This window comes from Rattus norvegicus, chromosome 1 (assembly GCF_036323735.1).
Source record: "Rattus norvegicus strain BN/NHsdMcwi chromosome 1, GRCr8, whole genome shotgun sequence".
NCBI classification, from domain to species: domain Eukaryota; kingdom Metazoa; phylum Chordata; class Mammalia; order Rodentia; family Muridae; genus Rattus; species Rattus norvegicus.
The window spans coordinates 87,896,177-87,915,995 of NC_086019.1; the positions used below are offsets into that span (position 1 = coordinate 87,896,177).

General features: G+C 49.9%; 1 protein-coding gene across 6 annotated transcripts; it reads left to right on the top strand.

Moving 5' to 3' along the window:
- Positions 1-1,852: 1,852 nt before the first annotated feature.
- On the top strand, positions 1,853-18,439 carry Fbxo46 (F-box protein 46). 6 transcript variants are annotated; one of them, XM_039103955.2, is made up of 4 exons: positions 1,906-2,053; positions 3,644-3,777; positions 14,070-14,186; positions 15,548-18,439. In XM_039103955.2, exon 4 carries the CDS (start codon positions 15,628-15,630, stop codon positions 17,437-17,439), a length of 1,812 nt encoding a protein of 603 aa, XP_038959883.1. In that variant the 5' UTR covers positions 1,906-2,053; positions 3,644-3,777; positions 14,070-14,186; positions 15,548-15,627; the 3' UTR covers positions 17,440-18,439. The 6 variants fall into 6 exon arrangements, with proteins under 6 accessions (XP_006228461.1, XP_038959883.1, XP_038959892.1 ...); XM_006228399.5 differs by lacking the exon at positions 14,070-14,186 and having other exon boundaries at positions 1,853-2,053; XM_039103964.2 differs by lacking the exon at positions 3,644-3,777 and having other exon boundaries at positions 1,912-2,053.
- The last annotated feature ends 1,380 nt before the right edge of the window (positions 18,440-19,819 follow it).

Genomic DNA, 19,819 nt, shown 5'->3' on the forward strand with positions numbered 1-19,819 from the left:
CAGTGCCAGCCAATCAGCTCTTGTTCCCCTACCCGCCCTTTCCTCAGGCCACTCCCCCTGACTTGCCCTGCTCCTGACCCCAGTCCTCCCCACGCTGCAAGAGCGAGGTGTCAGCACTCCCCCTGCTGGTCCTCCAGTGTCCCTGTCCCATCCTTTCCCTTCAGGGAGCATCTGCTTAAAGGTCACCGTGCCAAGCATGTTGGCTGCTAACTTTCCAACTTGAAATGAGCCTTTGTAGACCTCATGGAAATGCCAGATCCTGTAGATGCAAACAAAGTAACCCTTTTAGTGTCTGTGTGTGGGTCTAGTCTTGCTACGTAGACCAGGCTTGCCTAGTACTTGTAACCCTTTTGTCTCGTCTGTCTGGAACACAAGGAGGGCATTACCTTGTAACTCAGGTTACAAACTACACAGTTTGTTTATTTTTAAAATCATTTTATTTTTAACTATGTATACATGTTTGCCTGTGGGGAGAAATATATGCATATTAGCACAGGTGTCCCCAGACCCCAGAGGCATCAGATTCCCTAGAATTGGAGTTATACGCAGGTGCTGGGAGCGAATGCAAGTTCTCTCCAAGAGCGGTATGTGCTCTTAACCTCTGAGTAGCCTTCCCAGCTTTATCTTTATTTTGTTTTTTTTTTTTTTGACATAGCGTTTCAGAGCCTTGAACTCAGTATATATATAAGTAGACCAGGCTAGCCTCAAACTCAGAGATACACCAACCTCTGCATCTGGAATGGGGAGGTTAGAAGTGTGCACCACCACGGCAGACTCAAACTGAACATTTTAGAAAGCTTTCATGGGCTTATGAGATAGCTCAGTGAGTAAAGACTCCTGCTGCCAATCCTCCCGACCTGAGTTCTATCTCCCGGACTCTTGCGGTGGAAGGAGGGAATCAGCTCCTGAAAATCGTCCTCTAACCTCCACAGCCACACAAAGAAACAAATGGAAGCTCATTCTCACTGTGTTTGACACAGTGATCTTTAAGCAGATGTGCCCTGAAGGACACCGGAGAGCCAGCAGAGGGAGTGCTGACACCTCGCTCTTGCAGGAGGACTAGGGTCAAGAGCAGGGCAAGCCAGGGGGAGTGGCCTGAGGAAAGGGCGGGTAGTGGAACAAGAGCTGATTGGCCAGCACTGCGAGCGCGGGAACAGGAGCACGTGTCAGAGCTGCCGTCGGTGCCCTGCCCCGGGTGCGCATGCGCAAGGGCCACTCGCTGCACTGCTCCTTCCCAAAATATGGGAATTTTGTGGAGGGAAAATCTTGAGAGATTTTCTAGTCACCTAGCTATGACAAGCATCTGGTGTTTACTGCCCCAGCTCAAAGTACTTTCCAGTAATAGGTTTGATCTATTATTCTCTCTCACCTTAACTTTTAGAAATTGGGTTAATTCTTACTAGGGTTGTCCAAAGTGGTCAAAAAGCATCAACTTTTCAGTCAATACTGTTCTAGGTGCCTAACTAAGGTACACAAAGATTCCCGCCCTTCTGGAGCCTCTGTTCTACCTGTGATATGGACATAGCGCCTGGGCTTTCCTCACTTCAATATCTGATTTTCCTTGGAGGTGATGGTAGGCAAGAGTGGGGCGTGAGATGGAGGTGAGAAATGGAAGGGAAAGTTTGGGAAAACGCATACATTATCAATTCTTTGCCAAAAATATAAATAAATCCATAAATTTGTTCTTCCTGAACTCTCCATGCTTCCTTAACCTCCCTTTGAAGTAACCTCCTTTCCCTTTTCAAGGGCCTCGGGCCAAAATGGAGGCCGCTGGACTCTATTTCCCAGAGAACCTCGCGGGAAAATTTTTGCGCCTGCGCATATCAGTGTGCCCTTTGCCTCCTGGGAATTAGAGTCGTTCTGTTTCTCGGCCCGCCTAGTTTGTTTCCCACTCCACCTCCAAGTTACCATGTTGCATGTTGGGAGGTGTAGTCCATGGCCGCCTCTACTCCAATTCCCAGCGGGCTTCGGGGCCAGAACCCGGAAGGGGAGGTTGGAGAGGAGCGAGTGGGGGAAACCCGCGTAGTCGAGAGAGCTGCAGCGCGGGGAGATGGTGAGAGCCCCAAGCTGGGTCCTGCGGGTGCTTGAGAGTATGAGCCGGGGGTTCAAGACTTAGTTTCGAGGGGAAACAAACTGAGGCTAAGAAAGGGCTGGGCGTGGGGAGATCACCGTGGTGGGGATTGAGAGGAACGGGAGCCCGAGGAAGTAGAAGAATGGGGGCTAGGGAGGGGTCTTGGATGTGGAGAGAGTCGAGCTTTGGAATTGGCTCTCAAGGGGATTGGGAGCTGGGGAAGTGAGGTTCGGAGTTGGAGTCCTGGCTGAATAGACGAGAGACCCCAAGTGGGTAATTTTGAGAGAGGTTAGTTAGCCTGGTTATATGGAAAGGCAGGGAAGTCGGGGATAGATGAGTGAAGGGAGAGGCTAACCGCGGCTGCATTGGGTTGGGTTGCGGGATTGCGAGGTCGGGCGGCAAGGCAAGTTGCAGAGATGGGCTGCAGAAGTCATCGATAGTCTAGGTTAGCTTCTAGGACCAGGAGGTGTTGTAGGTTGCGTGAGTTAGGAGCGTGTCTGTTGATATCGTGCCTTAATCTAACCAGAAACTACGGATAAACTGGACAGCCACAGAACTCTGGGTTGATCTGACCAGATGGGGTCCGTAGAGACAACCTTTAGCACCCTTCTAGCCCCGGTCATATCTAGATGAGTAGTGGGCAGTCCAACTTTCAGATTCCTTATTCTGACCTTCCTTTGTGACCTGTACAAGTCTCTCTGTAACCCTCTGTGCCCTTATCTGAATGATGAGAACAAGTAGGCCATTCTGAAGATAGCTAAAGGGAGGCTCCGTAAAAATTGATACTTTTGATAGGAAAGTTAAGTCCCAGAGTCAAAGCTGTTGGTGGTAAGCACCTGTCCCAGGAATGTTGACCGGGTTAGAGTTGCTAAAAGATTTCCTATTCTTCAGTCCGTCCCCCAGACACTTTCTCAAAACCTGACAATAGTCTGTGTACATCACAGTTTATAAAGGGGACACCCTCAGCCCCACCCCTTTACTGATATCATCTGCTTCTAAGAATTGCCCGGGTTTGGCTTCAGCTGTATTTGTATTAACTCAAGGGATTCAGGTGGTGTCTTAAGTGTAGATCTCCATTTTATAGAAAGCAAGTAGAGGCATGGAGAGTTTAAGCAGCTTTCTCCATGTCGGCCAGTATTAAATGGTAAATCTACAATGGCAGTCCAGCTCAGAATCTGTTTTGGTGGAGACCCTGGCCAGAGCAGCTATCAGATAGGGTTTAATTCTTTTGCATGATCCCGGGCAAGTCTTGGGACTCTGTCCAGCTATTATGTGAACTCCATAACCTTGGTAGGCCAGAAGGTTTAGAGAGATGATATTTGGGAAGTGCTCAGAGTAAGTGCACAACTGGCCTCTTAACTCCTGGTCTTCCTGCCTCAGCCTCCAGGCCTCCAGCATGCTGAGATTGTCGCCGTGGGTGACAGATATCATTTGTTGTTGTTCTTTTGTTGTTGTTCTTTTGAGACAGGGGCTCGTGCACTTTGAAGCCTGGCTTCAAACTCTCTGTGTAGTGGAGGGTGGCCTTGAACTTCCGATCCTCCTGCCTCCATATCCTCATTTCTGGGTTTCTAGGTGTGCACTCCTAGACCTGGTTTATGCTGTGCTGAGGATCAAACCCAAGGAGTCGTGCATGCTACGCAAGCCATCTACCAGCTAAACGACATCACTGGGGCATGTCTTTGTTTCTGAGGCACCAGATAAAGAAGGTAGGAGAGGAGCCAGTGAGGGAGCATTGGATATGCTGTCCCCTCACTATTAAGTTAACCACCGCTTCTTCCTGACTTTTCTAGTTCTGCCTTTCCTGTCCCCCTGTTCTCAAGTCTAAGCAAAACTCCTAGAAAGGTGCTCAGAAACTTAATCTGTCTCCAGCCAAATATTAATAATTCACTTGTCCCTGTCTGGCCCAATGCCCAAGTCTTCCAGTGGGTTAGGAATACTGCCGACAAGTGAGCTGGGGTTTTGTTTGGTTTGCTTATTTCGATTTTTGGTTTTCTTGATGTTGTTGTGGTATGTGTGTATAAGTGTACCCTCTGACCTTTTGGTCAGGGCAGTCAGGGGTCTTCTTCTCTAAGAAGTTTAGCAACTTTGTAATTCGCTTTGAAACAATTGGACTTAATAATATATACATACAGTCTGTCCTGGAACTCTATGTGGACCAGGCTGGTCTTGAACTCTCAGAGATCCACCCGCCTCTGCCTTCCAAGTGTGGGAATTGAAGGCGTGCTCTACCTTTTTTTTTTTTTTTTTTTTTTTAATATATGTAAGATGGGGTCATACTTATTAGCCCATGATGTCCTCCTAAGGAATTGATATCAATCAAGGCCATGTACTTAAAATGTTCTCAGTATGACCGCCTTCTGAGGTTTTCATCCTTTCAAGAAAACACTAGGGGTTGGGGATTTAGCTCAGTGGTAGAGTGCTTGCCTAGGAAGCGCAAGGCCCTGGGTTCGGTCCCCAGCTCCGAAAAAAAAGAACCAAAAAAAAAAAAAAAAAAGAAAACACTAAAGCTGTTTGTGGCAGCACAAGCCTGTTATCATAGCACAATGGAGGTGGAGATAGAAGGATCTGGAGTTGGAGGCTAGCCTGGGCTTTGTGTTTTCATGAAGGAAAGTCACCATCTGAAAAATGGGGGTTCACTTAGAAAAACCTTCATGTATTTCTTGCGTAGCATGTAGTATGGGCTGCCTGTGGAGTCAGCAGTAGCCGGTTTTCTCCTCCCTCCCTGTGGATTCAGGTTGGTTGGCAGCAAGCCTCTGTACTCACAAGTCACCTTGCTGGCCGAGATTCACTTCGTAAGTGGCCAGAGCCTCCGCTAGGTGCCAGGGCCTGGACTGCAGGCAGACTAGCCTCTGCCCTCTGGGCTCCCTGTTTTCAAGATGCCAGAGTATTGTTCTCATCACAAGCAGCTTTGTGCTCAGTTTTCAGGTTCCCCTCGTGCCCACATTGCCCGTGTCACATTGTGGTGGCCCTCAGGGTTGTGTCCCATGTCCTCCCACCTCACCCCCTGAGAACGTTTAACATTGTCTGTCCACTCTTCCTTAAATTACCAAGCACCTGTTGGTTTGAGGTAAAGTGGAATCTCTCTCATGTGTCCCCGTCCCCGTGTGTCACAGCTGGGCAAGCTGACACTTTCCCCACCATGCCCTCCATTTGTTTGTCTTAGGAAAAAAAAAACTAATCAGATTTCCACATCATTTTGCACACACACCCCTCTGTGTCTTTGTATCTGTGTTTTGTGTTACACGTCCCAACTGTATAGCCTCAATGCTCAGAAGTGCAATGTGTTAAGTACGCCAGGCTGGCCCAGGACTCAAGGAGATCTGCCTACCTCCACCGACTGAGTGTTGGGATCAAAAGGCAGGAGCCACCATGTGTTTCTTTCACTGTGTAGCTTAGGCTGGCCCGAACTTTTGGTCACTTTGTCCCAACCATCGATGCTGGAATTATAAGTCTGTGCCACCACAGGGGGCTGTTGTTTTTCTTTCCTCGTCTAAGAGGAGGAGTCTAGTACACACAGCACAGGCTGGTGTTGAACTTAGAGTGTAGCCAAGGATGACCTTGACTCTCCTGCCTCCACTTCCCAATTTCTGGGCTCACAGGTTCCAAGTACTGTGCTCTTTTGGATTTAATTTAAAACAAACAAACAAAAAAGCAAAAATCTTAAATTGGATTTCAGTCTGTGCTTGGCAGAGCTTGATTATATAGCACGTGTGTGTGTGTGTGCGCGCGCGCGCGTGCGTGTGTGCGCGCGCTTGTACCTGCAAGCTCCAGGGATATTCCTATTTCTGTCTCAGTGGTGGGATTATAAGTGTATACCACTGGGTTGGAGAGATGGCTCAGTGGTTAAGAGCACTGACTGCTCTTCCAGAGGTCCTGAGTTCAATTCCCAGCAACCACATGGTGGCTCACAACCGTCTGTAATGAGATCTGATGCCCTCTTCTAGTGTGTCTGAAGACAGCTGCAGTGTACTCATATATAAAATAAATGAGTAAGTCTTATAACAAGTATATACCACCATGTCCTGTTTTTTACATGGTGGTAGGATGAAGCCCAAGTCCTCATGCTTGCCTGGCTAGCACTTTTTATGCAGATTAATGATACCTGTGTTATATGTATGTGTGTATGTATGTATATATGTATGTATGTCTATACCATGTGCATGCAGTAGGCCAGATAAGGGTGCCCAACCCCTGGAACAGACAATTGTGAACACCATGTGGGTGCTGCGAATTGAACCCAGATCCTCTGCAAGAGCTGCCAGTGCTCTTAACCCCTAAGCCAGCTCCAGCCCTGACCCTTCCCCAGTTTTTGCAACAGAGTTCCACTCTGTAGTCCCGATTGGCCAGGACCTTCTTGCCTCTGCCTCCTGAGTGCTGAGTTTGCAGGCATGAAGTTTCACGTCTGCCCCTAAAGTTGTCACATTCCATTTACGACAGCGTATTACTAGCTGTGGGAGCAAAGGTAGCTTATGCCTCAAAGCACAGCCTTTCTGAAGGGTTTGCCTCTGGCACCTTCCTACATGCGGAAACAGACCTGGCCTCTGTGTCCTCACCTTCCATACAGCCCAGCCAGCCCTCATGGTGTATTTGTTTATTTCTGCCTGGAAACTGCCCGTGTGTTTATTTTCCATTCAATTAGTATGTCAGCCCCCTGAGGACAAGGATTTCTGTCTCCATTCCCTGGACGTCCGCAATGCCAGGAACTGCACCTATCACCGTGTTGGTCTCACTGGGTACCCCTGGCTGGCCTGGATTCACTATGTAGACCAGGCTGGTCCTGAACTCAAATCCGCCTACCTCCATCTGACCCAAAGGGCTAGGATTAAAGGATACAGCACCACAGCTAGTTTGTGATTTTCTTGTTTGTTTGGTTTGGCTTTTTCAAGACAGGATTACTCGGTATAAGATAGCCCTGGCTATCCTAGTGCTCATTTTGTAGCCCAGGCTGGCCTTGAACTCACAGAAATCTGCCTGCCTCTGCCTCCTAAGTGCTGTGACTAGAAAGTTGAACACCCTCATTTTTTATTTCTTTCAAATACATGTAATTTTTATGTGTATGGATATTTTGCCTGCATTGTATGTCTGTGCACTCTATGTGGGCAGTGCCCTCAGAGGCCAGATGAGGACATTAGATCGTCTGGAACTGGAGTTACGGACGGTTGTGAACTGCCATGGGGGACTGGAAACTGAGCCTGACTCCTTCAAGAGCAGCCAGTGTTCTTAACTACTGAGCCATCTCTCCAGCCCCCTGTTTGTTTCTGTACTAGGGAGGGAATTCAGGGCCCTCCGCTTGCTAGGCAAGCATTCAAACACTGAGCAGCACCTGGAGGTCCTCATTGGTGGGTTCTAGGCACACGCTGTCCTGCTAAGCCATGCCCTCACACTCCTTTTAAGAGGCTGGTCTCCCTGAAAGTTGCCCAGGCTGGCTTTGAACTTGCGTTCTTCCTCCCTCAGCCTCCCAAAGAGCTGGAATTACAGATGTGGCCATCAGGCTTGCTTTGAAATTGTTTCTGACCAATAATCCTCAGGGAAGAACCATCTAAACCTTAGGGCATCTCGAGATCCTGGAAGCAGACAGAAACCAGGCAAGGTTGCTTCTCTGTGTCTCGGTTCTCACACCTTAGGGGCCATCAGACAAGCTTCTTTCCCCTCCGTACCTCAGTTCTCAACATTGTAGAGCAAGATTGAGGATGCTGGAGTAGCTGAACTTCAGAGAGCAAGGAAATCTGATGTCCAGGTTGAATGGGGACGCGTGGATGAGCAAGGACTTGTGGACCCCTGAGGTATCAGTGAGCCACTCAAGAATCCAGGGTAGCGGGGTTGGGGATTTAGCTCAGTGGTAGACTGCTTGCCTAGCAAGTGCAAGGCCCTGGGTTTGGTCCCCAGCTCTGAAAAAAGAAAAAGAAAAAAAAAAAAAAAAAAGAATCCAGGGTAGCTACAAGGAGACATCCCTACCCTTTTGAAGCAAATGCATAGGCTGTGGGGAGAGAGCCTCTCATATTGAGCAGTGAATAGAGGACAGGTGTTAGAAGAAGAAAAGAGGTGAGGAAGAGATCAGGATAGCCCGGGAAGGTAGCAGGATAGCCCCGGAAGGAGGAGTTGGGATTTTTCCAGGGCAGCAGACTGCAGAGACCATCTATGCAGACATCTTCAAGAGTAGATGTGCAAAAGTTGGCCAGCAGTCAGGCCATCCACTCATTCACTCGTTCAGACAGCTGTGTATTACACACCTCCCACATGCTGGGGTGTTGCTTCTCGAGCTTTCAGTGGACATGGTGACCTGGGCTGTTTAAAGAAACACACGTTTAGGGGTTGGGGATTTAGCTCAGCGGTAGAGCGCTTGCCTAGCGAGCGCAATGCCCTGGGTTCGGTCCCCAACTCCGAAAAAAAGAAAAAAGAAAAAAAAAGAAAAAAGAAACACACATTTGGATTCAACCACCCTGAGGTAGGGACCTAGAGCCTGTGCTTGTTCCCAGGGGCTGGCACATGGGTACTGTGTTTCAAGAAGGCAAGCATGAGAACATGCATGCCAGCCAAGCTAGCCATGGTAGTGCACATCTGTCATTCGCAGTCCTGAGGAGGCCAAGGCAGGAAAAGCTCGTGCTACATAGTGAGATGCAGGGAAACGTCAGCCTGTAAGCTTTCATGTGGATAAGGAGAGGCAGGTGGCACACTAAGTAGTTAGTACAGTGGGTAGAGTGATACATGCTAAGGAGAAAAACCAATGAGGGTTGCGAGTTTGTGTTCTGTTGGATAGAAGCTATGGGCTTGGATCACAGGCCTCCTAGAGGCAGTTTCTGAGCCAAGCCTGAAGGAGATAAAGGGTAAGTCCTGAAGGTAGGTGAGGGACAGTTTTAGGCAGCCAACAGTGACTATGATGGCCTGGACTATGATGGCAAGGGTAATCTGGACAGCAGTGCCTCAGAGCTCAGTCAGAAGCAGAGATGCTGCCTAGCTCTCCTAGCCCTTCCCTGCCTGAGCTTCCTTCCTGGTCTTTGACATGACCGGGACCCGCTGGAGAGGTGGTCCAAACATTAAGAGCGCTTGCAAAGGGCCTGACTTTGGCTCCCATCCCCCATGTCAGGTGACTCACAGCCTCTGTGACTGCTCTAGGGGACCTGATTCCCTTTCCTGACCTCTGGCACCCTGACCTGTGCACATACCCACATACCCACAGACACACAGACACACAGACGTCACAATAGAAGATCTGAGAGCCATTAAAAAAATAAAACATTATAGGAAGATGGCTTCGTCCAGTGTGTCCTAACACTGTAGCCCTTTAATACAGTTCCTCATGTTGTGACCATGTGACCTCATGTTGGTGACCCCCCCAACCATAAAGTTATTTTGTTGTTACTTCATAACTATAATTTTGTTACCATTATGAATTGCAATATAAATATCTGATGGGCAGGAGATTTCTGTTAGGAGACCCCGAGGGGTCATGACCCACAGGTTGAGAGGTGCTGGTTTAGTTGGTAAAGTGCTCTGCAAGCCTGACGACCTGTGTACACACCCAAGAAGCCAGGCGTAGCTGTGCACCAGAACCTAGAGGACAGTGGGTGGAGACACTGGAATTCCTGCTGCTCATTGGTCAAGCCACTACTGGGGGTAGGGAGGTAGGAGGTGTTGGCATTGAGAGATCCTGTCTCAAAAACCATGCCAGTCTGTTGGGTCTGTCATGGTGGTACACTCGACTTTAATCCCACCATATGGTTTACATAATGAGCTCTAGGGCTACATCACTGAGACCCTGTTTCTCCCCCCCCCCCCCCCCCCCCCGGAGCTGGGGACTGAAACCAGGGCCTTGGGCTTCCTAGGCAAGTGCTCTACCACTGAGCTAAATCCCCAACCGAGACCCTGTCTCAAAAGAAACAACGACATACATGCTGAGAGATTGACGAGACACTTGGTGTTACCCTCTGGTCACTACACACTCGTGTGCATCCACAGGCACTTCTACACTCCCGTGCAAGCTCATTCATATGCCGTGCTTAGACCGAAAATGGAGACCTCAAAGCGAGGCACATTAGTTGAGGAACATACTTGGGCTCCCAGGGCTGCCAGGCAGAATCAAGTGAGGCCAGGCTGGGGTGCACACTGAGACCCTAGAGAGAGGTGTGGGAATTAATTTTTTTAAAGATTTATTTATTTTATGTATATGAATACACTGTAGCTGTCTTCAGACACACCAGAAGAGGGCATCAGATCCCATTACAGATGGTTGTGAGCCACCATGTGGTTGCTGGGAATTGAACTCAGGACCTCTGGAAGAGCAGTCAGTGCTCTTAACCGCTGAGCCATCTCTCCAGCCCTAGATAAGTTCATTTGGAGTGCTTTACTGCTAACTGCTATTGTGATTAACATGTTTATGCTGCCTGTGAGTGGATGTCTGGTGAACCCAGTGTCATCTATGCACTCAGGAGTGGCCACAGGAGGACCTCAGTGCATGTCAAAGTCTTTCCAGACACTATATACAGGGTATGGGAATGTGTGTTCTCTAATTATTGGGGCACTTAATGAGGGTGTAGAGTGTGTGGCCCTGCTACCATCATCCTCACTCTCGAGCAATCTGGGATCACCGAGTTAATAATTCTCATGAAAACTGTGGATTATAGGTTTGGAGAAATGGCTTTGCAATGAAGAGCATTTGCTGCTCTCTCAGAGGACCTGAGCTGGTTTCCCAGGGCCACATCAGGTGCTTCACAGAGGCCTGTAACTCCAAAGCCCTCGTCTGGAGTATGGGCACCTACATTCACATGTGCATACCTATACTCACACAGAGAGACACATACACACACTTTAAAAGTAATAAAAACAAATCTTTAAAACTGTAGATTTGCGAAATTCTTGGCTCCTGTGGAAAAGCCATTCACACTGTTACCTGATAACCCAGCTCTCCAGCGTCCAGCACTGCACTGAAAGCCACCTTTGAGTTTCTCTTGAATCAGCCTGGCATAGGCCAGAAACAATGCAAGGTGTCTGTGACTTTAGGGTAAATTAAAAGTCATTATTGAGTGACTGACTTCCTATTGTTTTCCTATAGAGAGTGTAAGACTGGACAGGCCAGCTATCTTAGCCTTCAAGGCCAAGGGGACCCTTGTACAGGGTAAGAGACCAGTACAGGGTTAAAACTTGTTCTTTAGTTTTGAATTTGGCTTTTCAAATGAAATCTAATATAGTCTAGGCTGGTCTTGAACTCCTGATTCTCCTACCTCTGTTTCCTAACTCCCACCTTTTTAAATATTCAATATATTAAATAGATTTTGCCCGCACTAATGTCTGTGTACCCCATGGTTGCAGTGCCCACAGTGGTCAAAAGAAGGGGTGAATCCTCTGGAACTGGATTTACAGTCAGTTGTGATCGGCCATATAGGTGCTGGAACTGAACCTGAGTCTTCTGCAAGAGCAGCCAATGCTCTTAACCGCTGGGCCATCCCTCTAGCCCCTTGTTTGCCTTTGGGGGGTGGGGGTGGAGGGTGGGGTCGTTGTTGTTGTTTTGCTTATTCCATTTTTATATTTTTTTATTTTACAAGTCACAATATATAATCCAGATTGGCTTAAAACTCTTCCTGCTTCAACCTCCCAGACTTCTGGAATTACAGGCGTGAGATATCACTCCTGGTCACCTATTTATTTGTTTTAAAGACAAGGTGACTAAGGCTCCGGGTGTCTCACGGAGAAACTTCTCTATCCCCACCACAACTGGTAAACAAAGCTAGGGTCTCAGACCTCTCCCACACTTTTTGCCCCAGTCCTCAATTGCCTGGAGCAGTGGCCCTTTAAATCTTTAGTGTCAATCAAGGCCTTGGTTTCAAGGGACTATCGAGTAATACTCCTTCCCTCGAGTGCGTCTACTTGTGTCCAGACCGGGGACAGGGTTTCCTGTTCCGCAGTGTTGGGCATAGGAATTTGTCCCTACTCCCTTGCATCTGACTGTTTCCATCCCGCCCACCTCCTCCCATCACCTCCCGCCTATTCGCCTACTCGTCCTGTCTCGCTTGTCCTGGCCCCTTTGCCAGGGCCTTCCTTATTTGGGCACGGCTCCGAACCCCGGCTGCTCATTGGCTCGGGCCGTCACGCGCGCGTCTGTCAACAAAGGGGCGTGCCAGAGCGCTCAGCGCGCCAGCCCGCGCAAGGGGGCGGGCCCACAAGGCTAGAGTGCGCATGCTTGTGGGTCGCCATTCTCCCTGCCGCCTGGAGGAGGCGCTGCGGGTGAGGGCGCCTGGGGGGCGTGTCTGGGTTTTTGGCGGCGGGGGGGTGGTCACCAGAGGGGTTTTAAAGGAGGCGGGTCCAGGATTTGGGGGAATCGGTTGCTTCTAAGCGATATTTGAGCTCTTGGGGAAGTTGTGGGGGTGGAGGGGATACTTTAGGGTTCCCCAGGGCTTAAGAAACATCTTGGGTTCAGGTTATTTTGTAATGTAGAAGGCCTAGTTGCGTTTTAGAAGTGTCCTTTGTGGCTGGGTGTGTATGTTGGGCACAAGATGAGAGTATTTCGGGACCAGGATGCTTGGGCCTGAGTACTTCTACCTTTGTCACCAAGGACAGGAGGACACTTTCTTTTCTGTGCCCCATCTGCAAACAGCTGCAGCATTTGGGACACATGTCTGCTATTGTACCTCTCGTGGTTCCATTAGGACATTTATTTGGTTTGGGATTCATTTTAAATAAGGTGTTGTTATGTCTGGGTTCTTTCAAGGTTCCTGAGCTTTCGGGGAATGAAGGGGTAGAGTCAGGACCAGTGTCTGGAATGATCTGAGGATGTTAGGAGACCCACTGAGTCACTTGTGTAATTTGGGTATTGCAGTGTATTCAGATATATGAAAAGTTATTCATGGTTGGACTTTTCTGTGCTGGACAACATACTGGTTTATTTTTAAAGTTTTAATGTATATAGTTGTTTTGTCTGCATGTGTATCTGTGTATCACATATGTACCTGGTGCCACTGGAGACCAGACCCTCTGGAACTGGAGTTACAGAGAGCCCCTCTGTGGGTGCAGGGAAGCAGACTTGGGTCCTCTGTAAGAGCAGCAAGTGCTTTTAACTGCTGAGCCATCTCTTTAACCCTTCATTCTTTCTTTACTCATGTATGAGACAAGGTCTTTCAGTAGCACTAGTTGGCCTAGGACTAGATATATAGAACAGGCTGGCCTTGAGCTCACAGAGGTCCACCAGCTTCTACCTCCCACATGCTGGGATTAAAAGTGTGCACCACTTCGATTTTTTTTTCCCCTTTTTAGACAGGGTCTGAAACTCCTTACCATCCTGTCTCACCTCCCAAGTGCTGGGATTGCAGGCATGTGCCACCAGGCTTGATCAGATATTGGGGAGGAGATTGGCTTTTTGAAGGAGAATTTGAAAAAGTCTGGATATTTATTTGGTGGGACAGTAAGACACTGAGAATGAGGGTAGGAGAGTTGGGCAAGGATTCTTAAGACTGGGGATCTGTCACTAGTAATGGTGTTTGGAGGCTGAGTTTTGAATGGCACCTGCAGGACCATGAAGTGCTAGTCTATCAGAATTGTCTGGATTTAGAGCAGGCAATCTATCCTACAGATCAGCTAACTTTTTCTATGACTGACTAGGTAATTAACTATTTACAGCCATACAGTTGCTACAGCTCTGCTCTTTTTGCATGAAAGCAGCCATAATTTGTCTACATAAAACTTAATTTACAGGGGTTGGGGATTTAGCTCAGTGGTAGAGCGCTTGCCTAGGAAGCTCAAGGCCCTGGGTTCGGTCCCCAACTCCGAAAAAAAGAACAAAAAAAAAAAACTTAATTTACAAAGACAGGCAGTGGACTGTGCCTAATTCTTGGCATGTAGTTTTACTTTAGCTCTGTTCCATTGGCCCGCTCAGGGCCTAAAAGTATGAAGGGTTGTTCTCTTCATTTTGTTTTCTTTTGTTTGTTTTGTTTGTTTATTGGTTTATTCTTGGACAAGCTCTGATGATGTAGCCCGGGTTGATCTGGTACTCTGCATCTTTTTGCCTCAGCCTCTCCAGTTCTGAGATTACAGGCTTACAGTACCATGCCCTGTTGGAGGGTTATTTTCATGTTGATGTCTGGAAGAGATGGGCCAAAGATGGACACTAGGGCTCTGCTACTCACTGGTAAGTAGACAGTGGAATAGAAGCATTGCCCTGAGACTCACTGACCAAACTGCTTCCAGATTAGATGATGCACGCAAAGTCACGGCAAACAATCGTTAAGGGCCCTCAGCAGATGCTGCGGCTCAGGCCTGCAGGCCCATGTACCTGGGAGGCTGAGGCAAGTTGATTGCTAGGAGCCTGACGAGAGCCTGGCTTACCTAGTGAGTTTCAAGGCAGCTGGGGCTAAAGAGTGAGATTCTGTTTCCAAGAATAAGGGATCTCAAAAGAGCTGAGTATAGAGTCTCACACTTGTAACCCCAGAATGAGGCAAGAGGATTAGATGCTGTGAGTTCACGACTAGCCTGAGCTACCCTGAGGCCTTGTCTTCAAAAGGAGAGAAAGAGCAATCGCCATCATAGTTAAGAACCCTGTGACCCAAAACAAGTGTAGAGTGAGTTCCTCTTTTTTATTTTATTTGTTTTAATGTATGAGTGCTCTGCTACATGTACACCTGCATGCCTTGAGAGGGCATCAGATCCCATTACAGATGGTCATGAGCCACCGTGTGGTTGCTGGGCATTGAACTCAGGACCCCTGGAAGAGTAATCGGGTGCTCTTAACCACTGAGCCATCTCTCTAGCCCAAGAGTGAATTTCTTATTTTTGTCTTTCTTTTTTCCCCCAGAGCTAAGGACTGAACCCAGGGCCTTGTGCTTGCTAGGCAAGCACTTTACCACTGAGCTAAATCCCCAACCCTGAGAGTGAATTTCTTAAGGGCCTGTCTGGTTCTGGCTTCATGTTTTCCCTCCCTGGCTAATCACTTCATCCCTCTGTGTGCTCTAGCAGCCGTAACTACGGAGTAGGCTGGGACCTGGCTACTGGAGGGCAAATGTGAGGAGGAGGAGCTTGGTCAGGCTGGTGCTTTCCCTGTGGTCAGACCAGGCGTGGTTCTGTGCTCCTTTAATCCTGGTGCTCAGGAGACAGAAGCAGGTGGGCTCTGGGCTGAAGGGCAGCCAGGTCTATGTGATGAGTTTTAGGAGCTACTAGGTAGGCCACCACTGAGCCACAGCCCAAGCAAGTGCATTTGCTCTACCACAGAACCCCAGTGAAGGGCTGAGGATTCTAGGCCATGGCTCTTACCAGTGAGCCATACCCCTAGCCAAAGAGAGTTTGAAAGTGTGTGTGTCCTCATGTGTGAGCATGTGCATGTGTTAGGAATGGGTCTTATGTAGCCCAGGATGACCTTCTGATCGTTCTCCTCCCACATGCTGGGGCACAGTTCTCAGTGCCTTAATTTGACCTGTCCCCTATGCAGAAGTTGAGCGCGGGTGGTCTTGGGAAGAAAGCCCATGAGCTCACTGCTCCAGCCTTCTGTGTCTGCAGGTGGCCTGGAGAGCTCCCCACTACCATCCTGGCCCTGAGACTGAGTGACTACCTGCTGCTGTTTGTCATCAGTGCCCAGCATGGACAGGGGCAGCCTCCTGCCCTTCCAACTCTGGTGCCCCCGGCCCTTCAGCAAGTATTCCCAGAACCAGCCGCGTCCACCTTCCGCAACCCTCAAGCCACCAGTCTGTCCTGACACAAGCAGCGGGACTGAGCCAGACCACAGGCCTGCACACTTGGAGAGCACACCACCTGCCTTGGCTGCAGAAGCCCCCACCTCCCAGCATGCTCCACTCCTCTCTACAGCAGCTTCAGGTGATGAGGGTCGAGTCCTGCTGGACACGTGGTATGTTATCAAACCTGGAAATACAAAGGAGAAGGTGGCTTTCTTTGTGGCCCACCAGTGTGGTGGAGGTAGCCGGGCTAGCTCTATGAAGGTCAAAGGGCACTGGGGCAGTGACAGCTCCAAAGCTAAGAGGAGGAGGCGCTGCCTTGAGCCCACCAAGGCTCCTCCAGACCAAGGGGGCCAAGAAGGGACCCCTGCCACTGAGGTGGCCCCCACTTCATCCGGGGATGATGTAGACCTGCTCTCTGTAGCAGAAATGGTGGCCCTGGTTGAACAGAGAGCTGCCCTGGCCCTGCAGAGTTACCCACGCCCGAGTACCCCAGCTCCTGTGGTCTTTGTGTCAGCTGAGCAGGGGGGACCAGCCAAGGGGCTAGGGTCAGAAAGGCGGTCTGGTGGTGGTGACTGCAGCCGAGTTGCTGAGGCAGTGGCCCACTTTGAGGCCCAGCGGGACAGCCCTCCTACCAAGGGTCTCCGCAAGGAGGAGCGGCCAGGCCCTGGGCCAGGAGAGGTGCGAATAGCCTTCCGTATCTCCAATGTCCGGGAGCCCCAGTCACCAGATGGCAGCTTAGCCAATGGGGGTGGAGGTCGGCCTGCTTGTCCCTACCCTGGTAGTCCTGGGCCTGGGACTCGAGCCAAAGACAAAATCACCTGCGACTTGTACCAGCTGATCAGCCCCTCTAGGGATGCCCTTCCCAGCAACGTGGAGTTCCTACTGGCCAGGGCCGATGAAGCAAGTGAGGGTGAGACACCAGCCCCGGCCAGGCCTGAGGACACTCCACCAGCACCCCCTCCGCCCCCTGCCCGGGACTGTGGTGCATCAGGATTCCACGTGGACGTGGTGGTGACAGGAGTAGTGGATGCCTGCATCTTCTTTGGCAAAGATGGCACCAAGAATGTGAAGGAAGAGACTGTGTGCCTGACCGTGAGCCCCGAGGAGCCACCCCCTCCTGGACAGCTCTTCTTCCTCCAGTCCCGGGGGCCGGAAGGGCCTCCTGAGCCACCCCCAGCTGATACAGCAAGCAAGGTGCCAGGCCCCGAGGATTCTGAGGGCACAACAGACACCTCCCTGTGCCGCCTGTACCGGCACGTGTCGCATGACTTCCTGGAGATTCGCTTCAAAATCCAGCGTCTCCTGGAGCCGAGGCAGTACATGCTGCTGCTGCCGGAGCATGTGCTCGTCAAGATATTCAGCTTCCTGCCCACACGGGCCCTGGCTGCCCTCAAGTGCACCTGCCACCACTTCAAGGGTATCATTGAGGCCTTTGGTGTACGAGCCACGGACTCTCGCTGGAGCCGGGACCCCCTCTACCGAGATGACCCTTGTAAGCAGTGCCGCAAGAGATATGAGAAGGGTGATGTGTCACTCTGCCGCTGGCACCCCAAACCCTACCACCACGACCTGCCTTATGGACGTTCCTACTGGATGTGCTGCCGCAGAGCCGACCGCGAGACCCCAGGCTGTCGCCTGGGCTTGCATGACAACAACTGGGTACTGCCGTGTAACGGAGTAGGTGGAGGCCGTGCTGGCCGGGAAGAGGGGAGGTGAAGCCTGGGGCTGAGGGGACACCTGTGATACCTAGCCCCTCCCCACTTTGCTGGGAGCTGGGGACCAGGACTGAGTCACCAGCCGACACCTACCAGTCCATGCAGCATTGATCTCCCACCAGAACTGGGACCAGGTTTGGGGGTCAACGGGGTAAATACCTTGCTTGACCTCCGTTGGTTTCCTATTCTTCAGAGCCAGGACCATGGACCCTCAGAGAGGGTTGTGGTTTTTTGCTTTTTTTTTTTAAATCAGCATCTCAGTTTCACCTCCATCCGTCCCCAACTGCATCCCCGAGTCTCCACCCCAGAGACCCACCAGCAGGGAGCAGATGGCAGCTACTTTGGTACCACCTGAGGCTTTCCTCAAGCTGGCCCTCTCCGTTCTGTGCCTCCCCCAGCTGTCTTTGGAGCTGTGTTTACCCAAGGCGCTGCATGCTCTGAGGGTGGCTCATCCAGGCCCTTAACTCCCAACTCTAGTCGGCACTTTTTTGAGGCAGCCCACCATTTCTAGATGTTTTCCTCATTAAATAAAAAAAAAGAAAATGTTTTCTTCTGAACCTCAAACTACCAGAGTCTCCCTTTCCCTTAGAGGGAAAGGAGGGGTGCAATCCCCTCAAGTGTAAGAGAACCCCCTTTAAGCTCTTGTCACTGACTCTCTCCTCAGTAAAGCTGTGAAGCCCTTGCCTCACTCCTGGATGGCGAGCAGGCCAGAGGGCAAGGCCAGGTCTGAATTCCCCTGATTCTTCTTCCACTTGGGGTTCTCTCTGAGGCATTAGGGTCTCTGCACCCACCACACCCCCAGCCACAAGTTTCTTTAGAATCTTTTGGTTACCTGGGGCCTTGATTTTGAGACAGTTTGGTCCAAATACTTTTGTTTAGGGTTTTTTCTTGTTTTGGGGTTTCATTTTGTTTTTTCCTTCATTGTGGTTCCGGAAGCTTCTAGTGTGTGGCATCTGACCAATTTTTAATTGGTTCTTTCTATAAAATCAATATTTATAAAAGCTGTGCCCAGACTGGTCTGTGTGATGTTCAGAGGGGTTTGGTAACAGGAGATGCCTCGGTCTGCATGGGATGGCAAGGAGAAGGCATCCATCCCTAGCAAGGTCCCGAAGCCTGAGAAAGACTTAGTGTTTCTTAAATGTCTCAAAATAGCAGGAGCATGAACAGGATCATTTTTATTTCTCTCGGGATCCATCCCTAGGGCTCTCACCACTGTGTGACTGCAGGAACTCCTGCTGGCCCTATCTATGGTACAGAAAGGGAAGCCCCTCGCTCACGGCAGAGGTGCTCCACACACTGTACAGCTCTCATCCATCAAAACTCAGATGTGCGCTGCCACACTCAGCTTATGTGGGGGTGAGGTTTGGATTTCAGGACTTCATGCTTGCTGCAGCCACTCTGAACCCTCTCTACAGCCTTTCACTTCCATATGCATGAGACTGCTAGGGATTGGTTAAAACAAACTCCTTGCCAGCCTGTGGTGGCACATGGCTTTAACCCAACACTTGGGAGGCGGAGGCAGGCAGATCTCTGAGTTCATATCATTTGGTGCATGTATGTGCTATGTATGAATAGTACAAGTGCACGTGTGGGACCGCACACGCATGCGGGTCTCTTTCCACAATAGATTCCAGGAATCAAAGCATTCCTGAAACCTTTTCACAGACCCCAAAATTCACTTGTTTCCTATCACCTTATACACATAATCAGATGGTGAATTTGTGTATTTGTGTGTGTGTGTGTGTGTCTCGCTCAGGATGAAAAGCTCTACCTCGGAGCCACGCCCCCAGCCCCTCACTGGGGATTCTAGGCAGGGGCTCTGCTACTGAGCCACGCCCCCAGCCCCTCACTGGGGATTCTAGGCAGGGGCTCTACCACTGAGCCACGCCCCCAGCCCCTCACTGGGGATTCTAGGCAGGGGCTCTGCTACTGAGCCACGCCCCCAGCCCCTCACTGGGGATTCTAGACACTGAGCTACATTTTCAGCCCACTTTGAGATAGAGCCCCACTAAATTGCTAGGCAGGTTTGGAATTCGTTGTATCCCCAGCAGGCCTCGAGCTTATAAGCTAGGATGAACAGTCCTGTGTTGTCATACCTGGATCTTCTGTCCTGAGTTATGACCCAGGATCCCATGAAATCTGAAGTTGACTAGGAAAACCAATGGACACCCTCATCATTAGCACTCCATCTTAATAAGATGGAGGATGGTTTCACACACACTAGCAAGTCCTAGATGACTTAGCTGCCTCATCCTGGTTCCTACCCCCTGTGGTTTTCCTAGGGTATGTTTTCTAAGCAACTATGCATTCACCAAACTGGCGAAATAAGATGGTCTGAAATCAACTGATTTTTTTTTTTTTTTTTTTTTTTTTTTTTTTTT

What these genes read in the sequence shown, in the direction of transcription:
- Fbxo46 (XM_006228399.5), top strand. Translation starts at nt 15,628, where the DNA reads ATGGACAGGGGCAGCCTCCTGCCCTTCCAACTCTGGTGCCCCCGGCCC.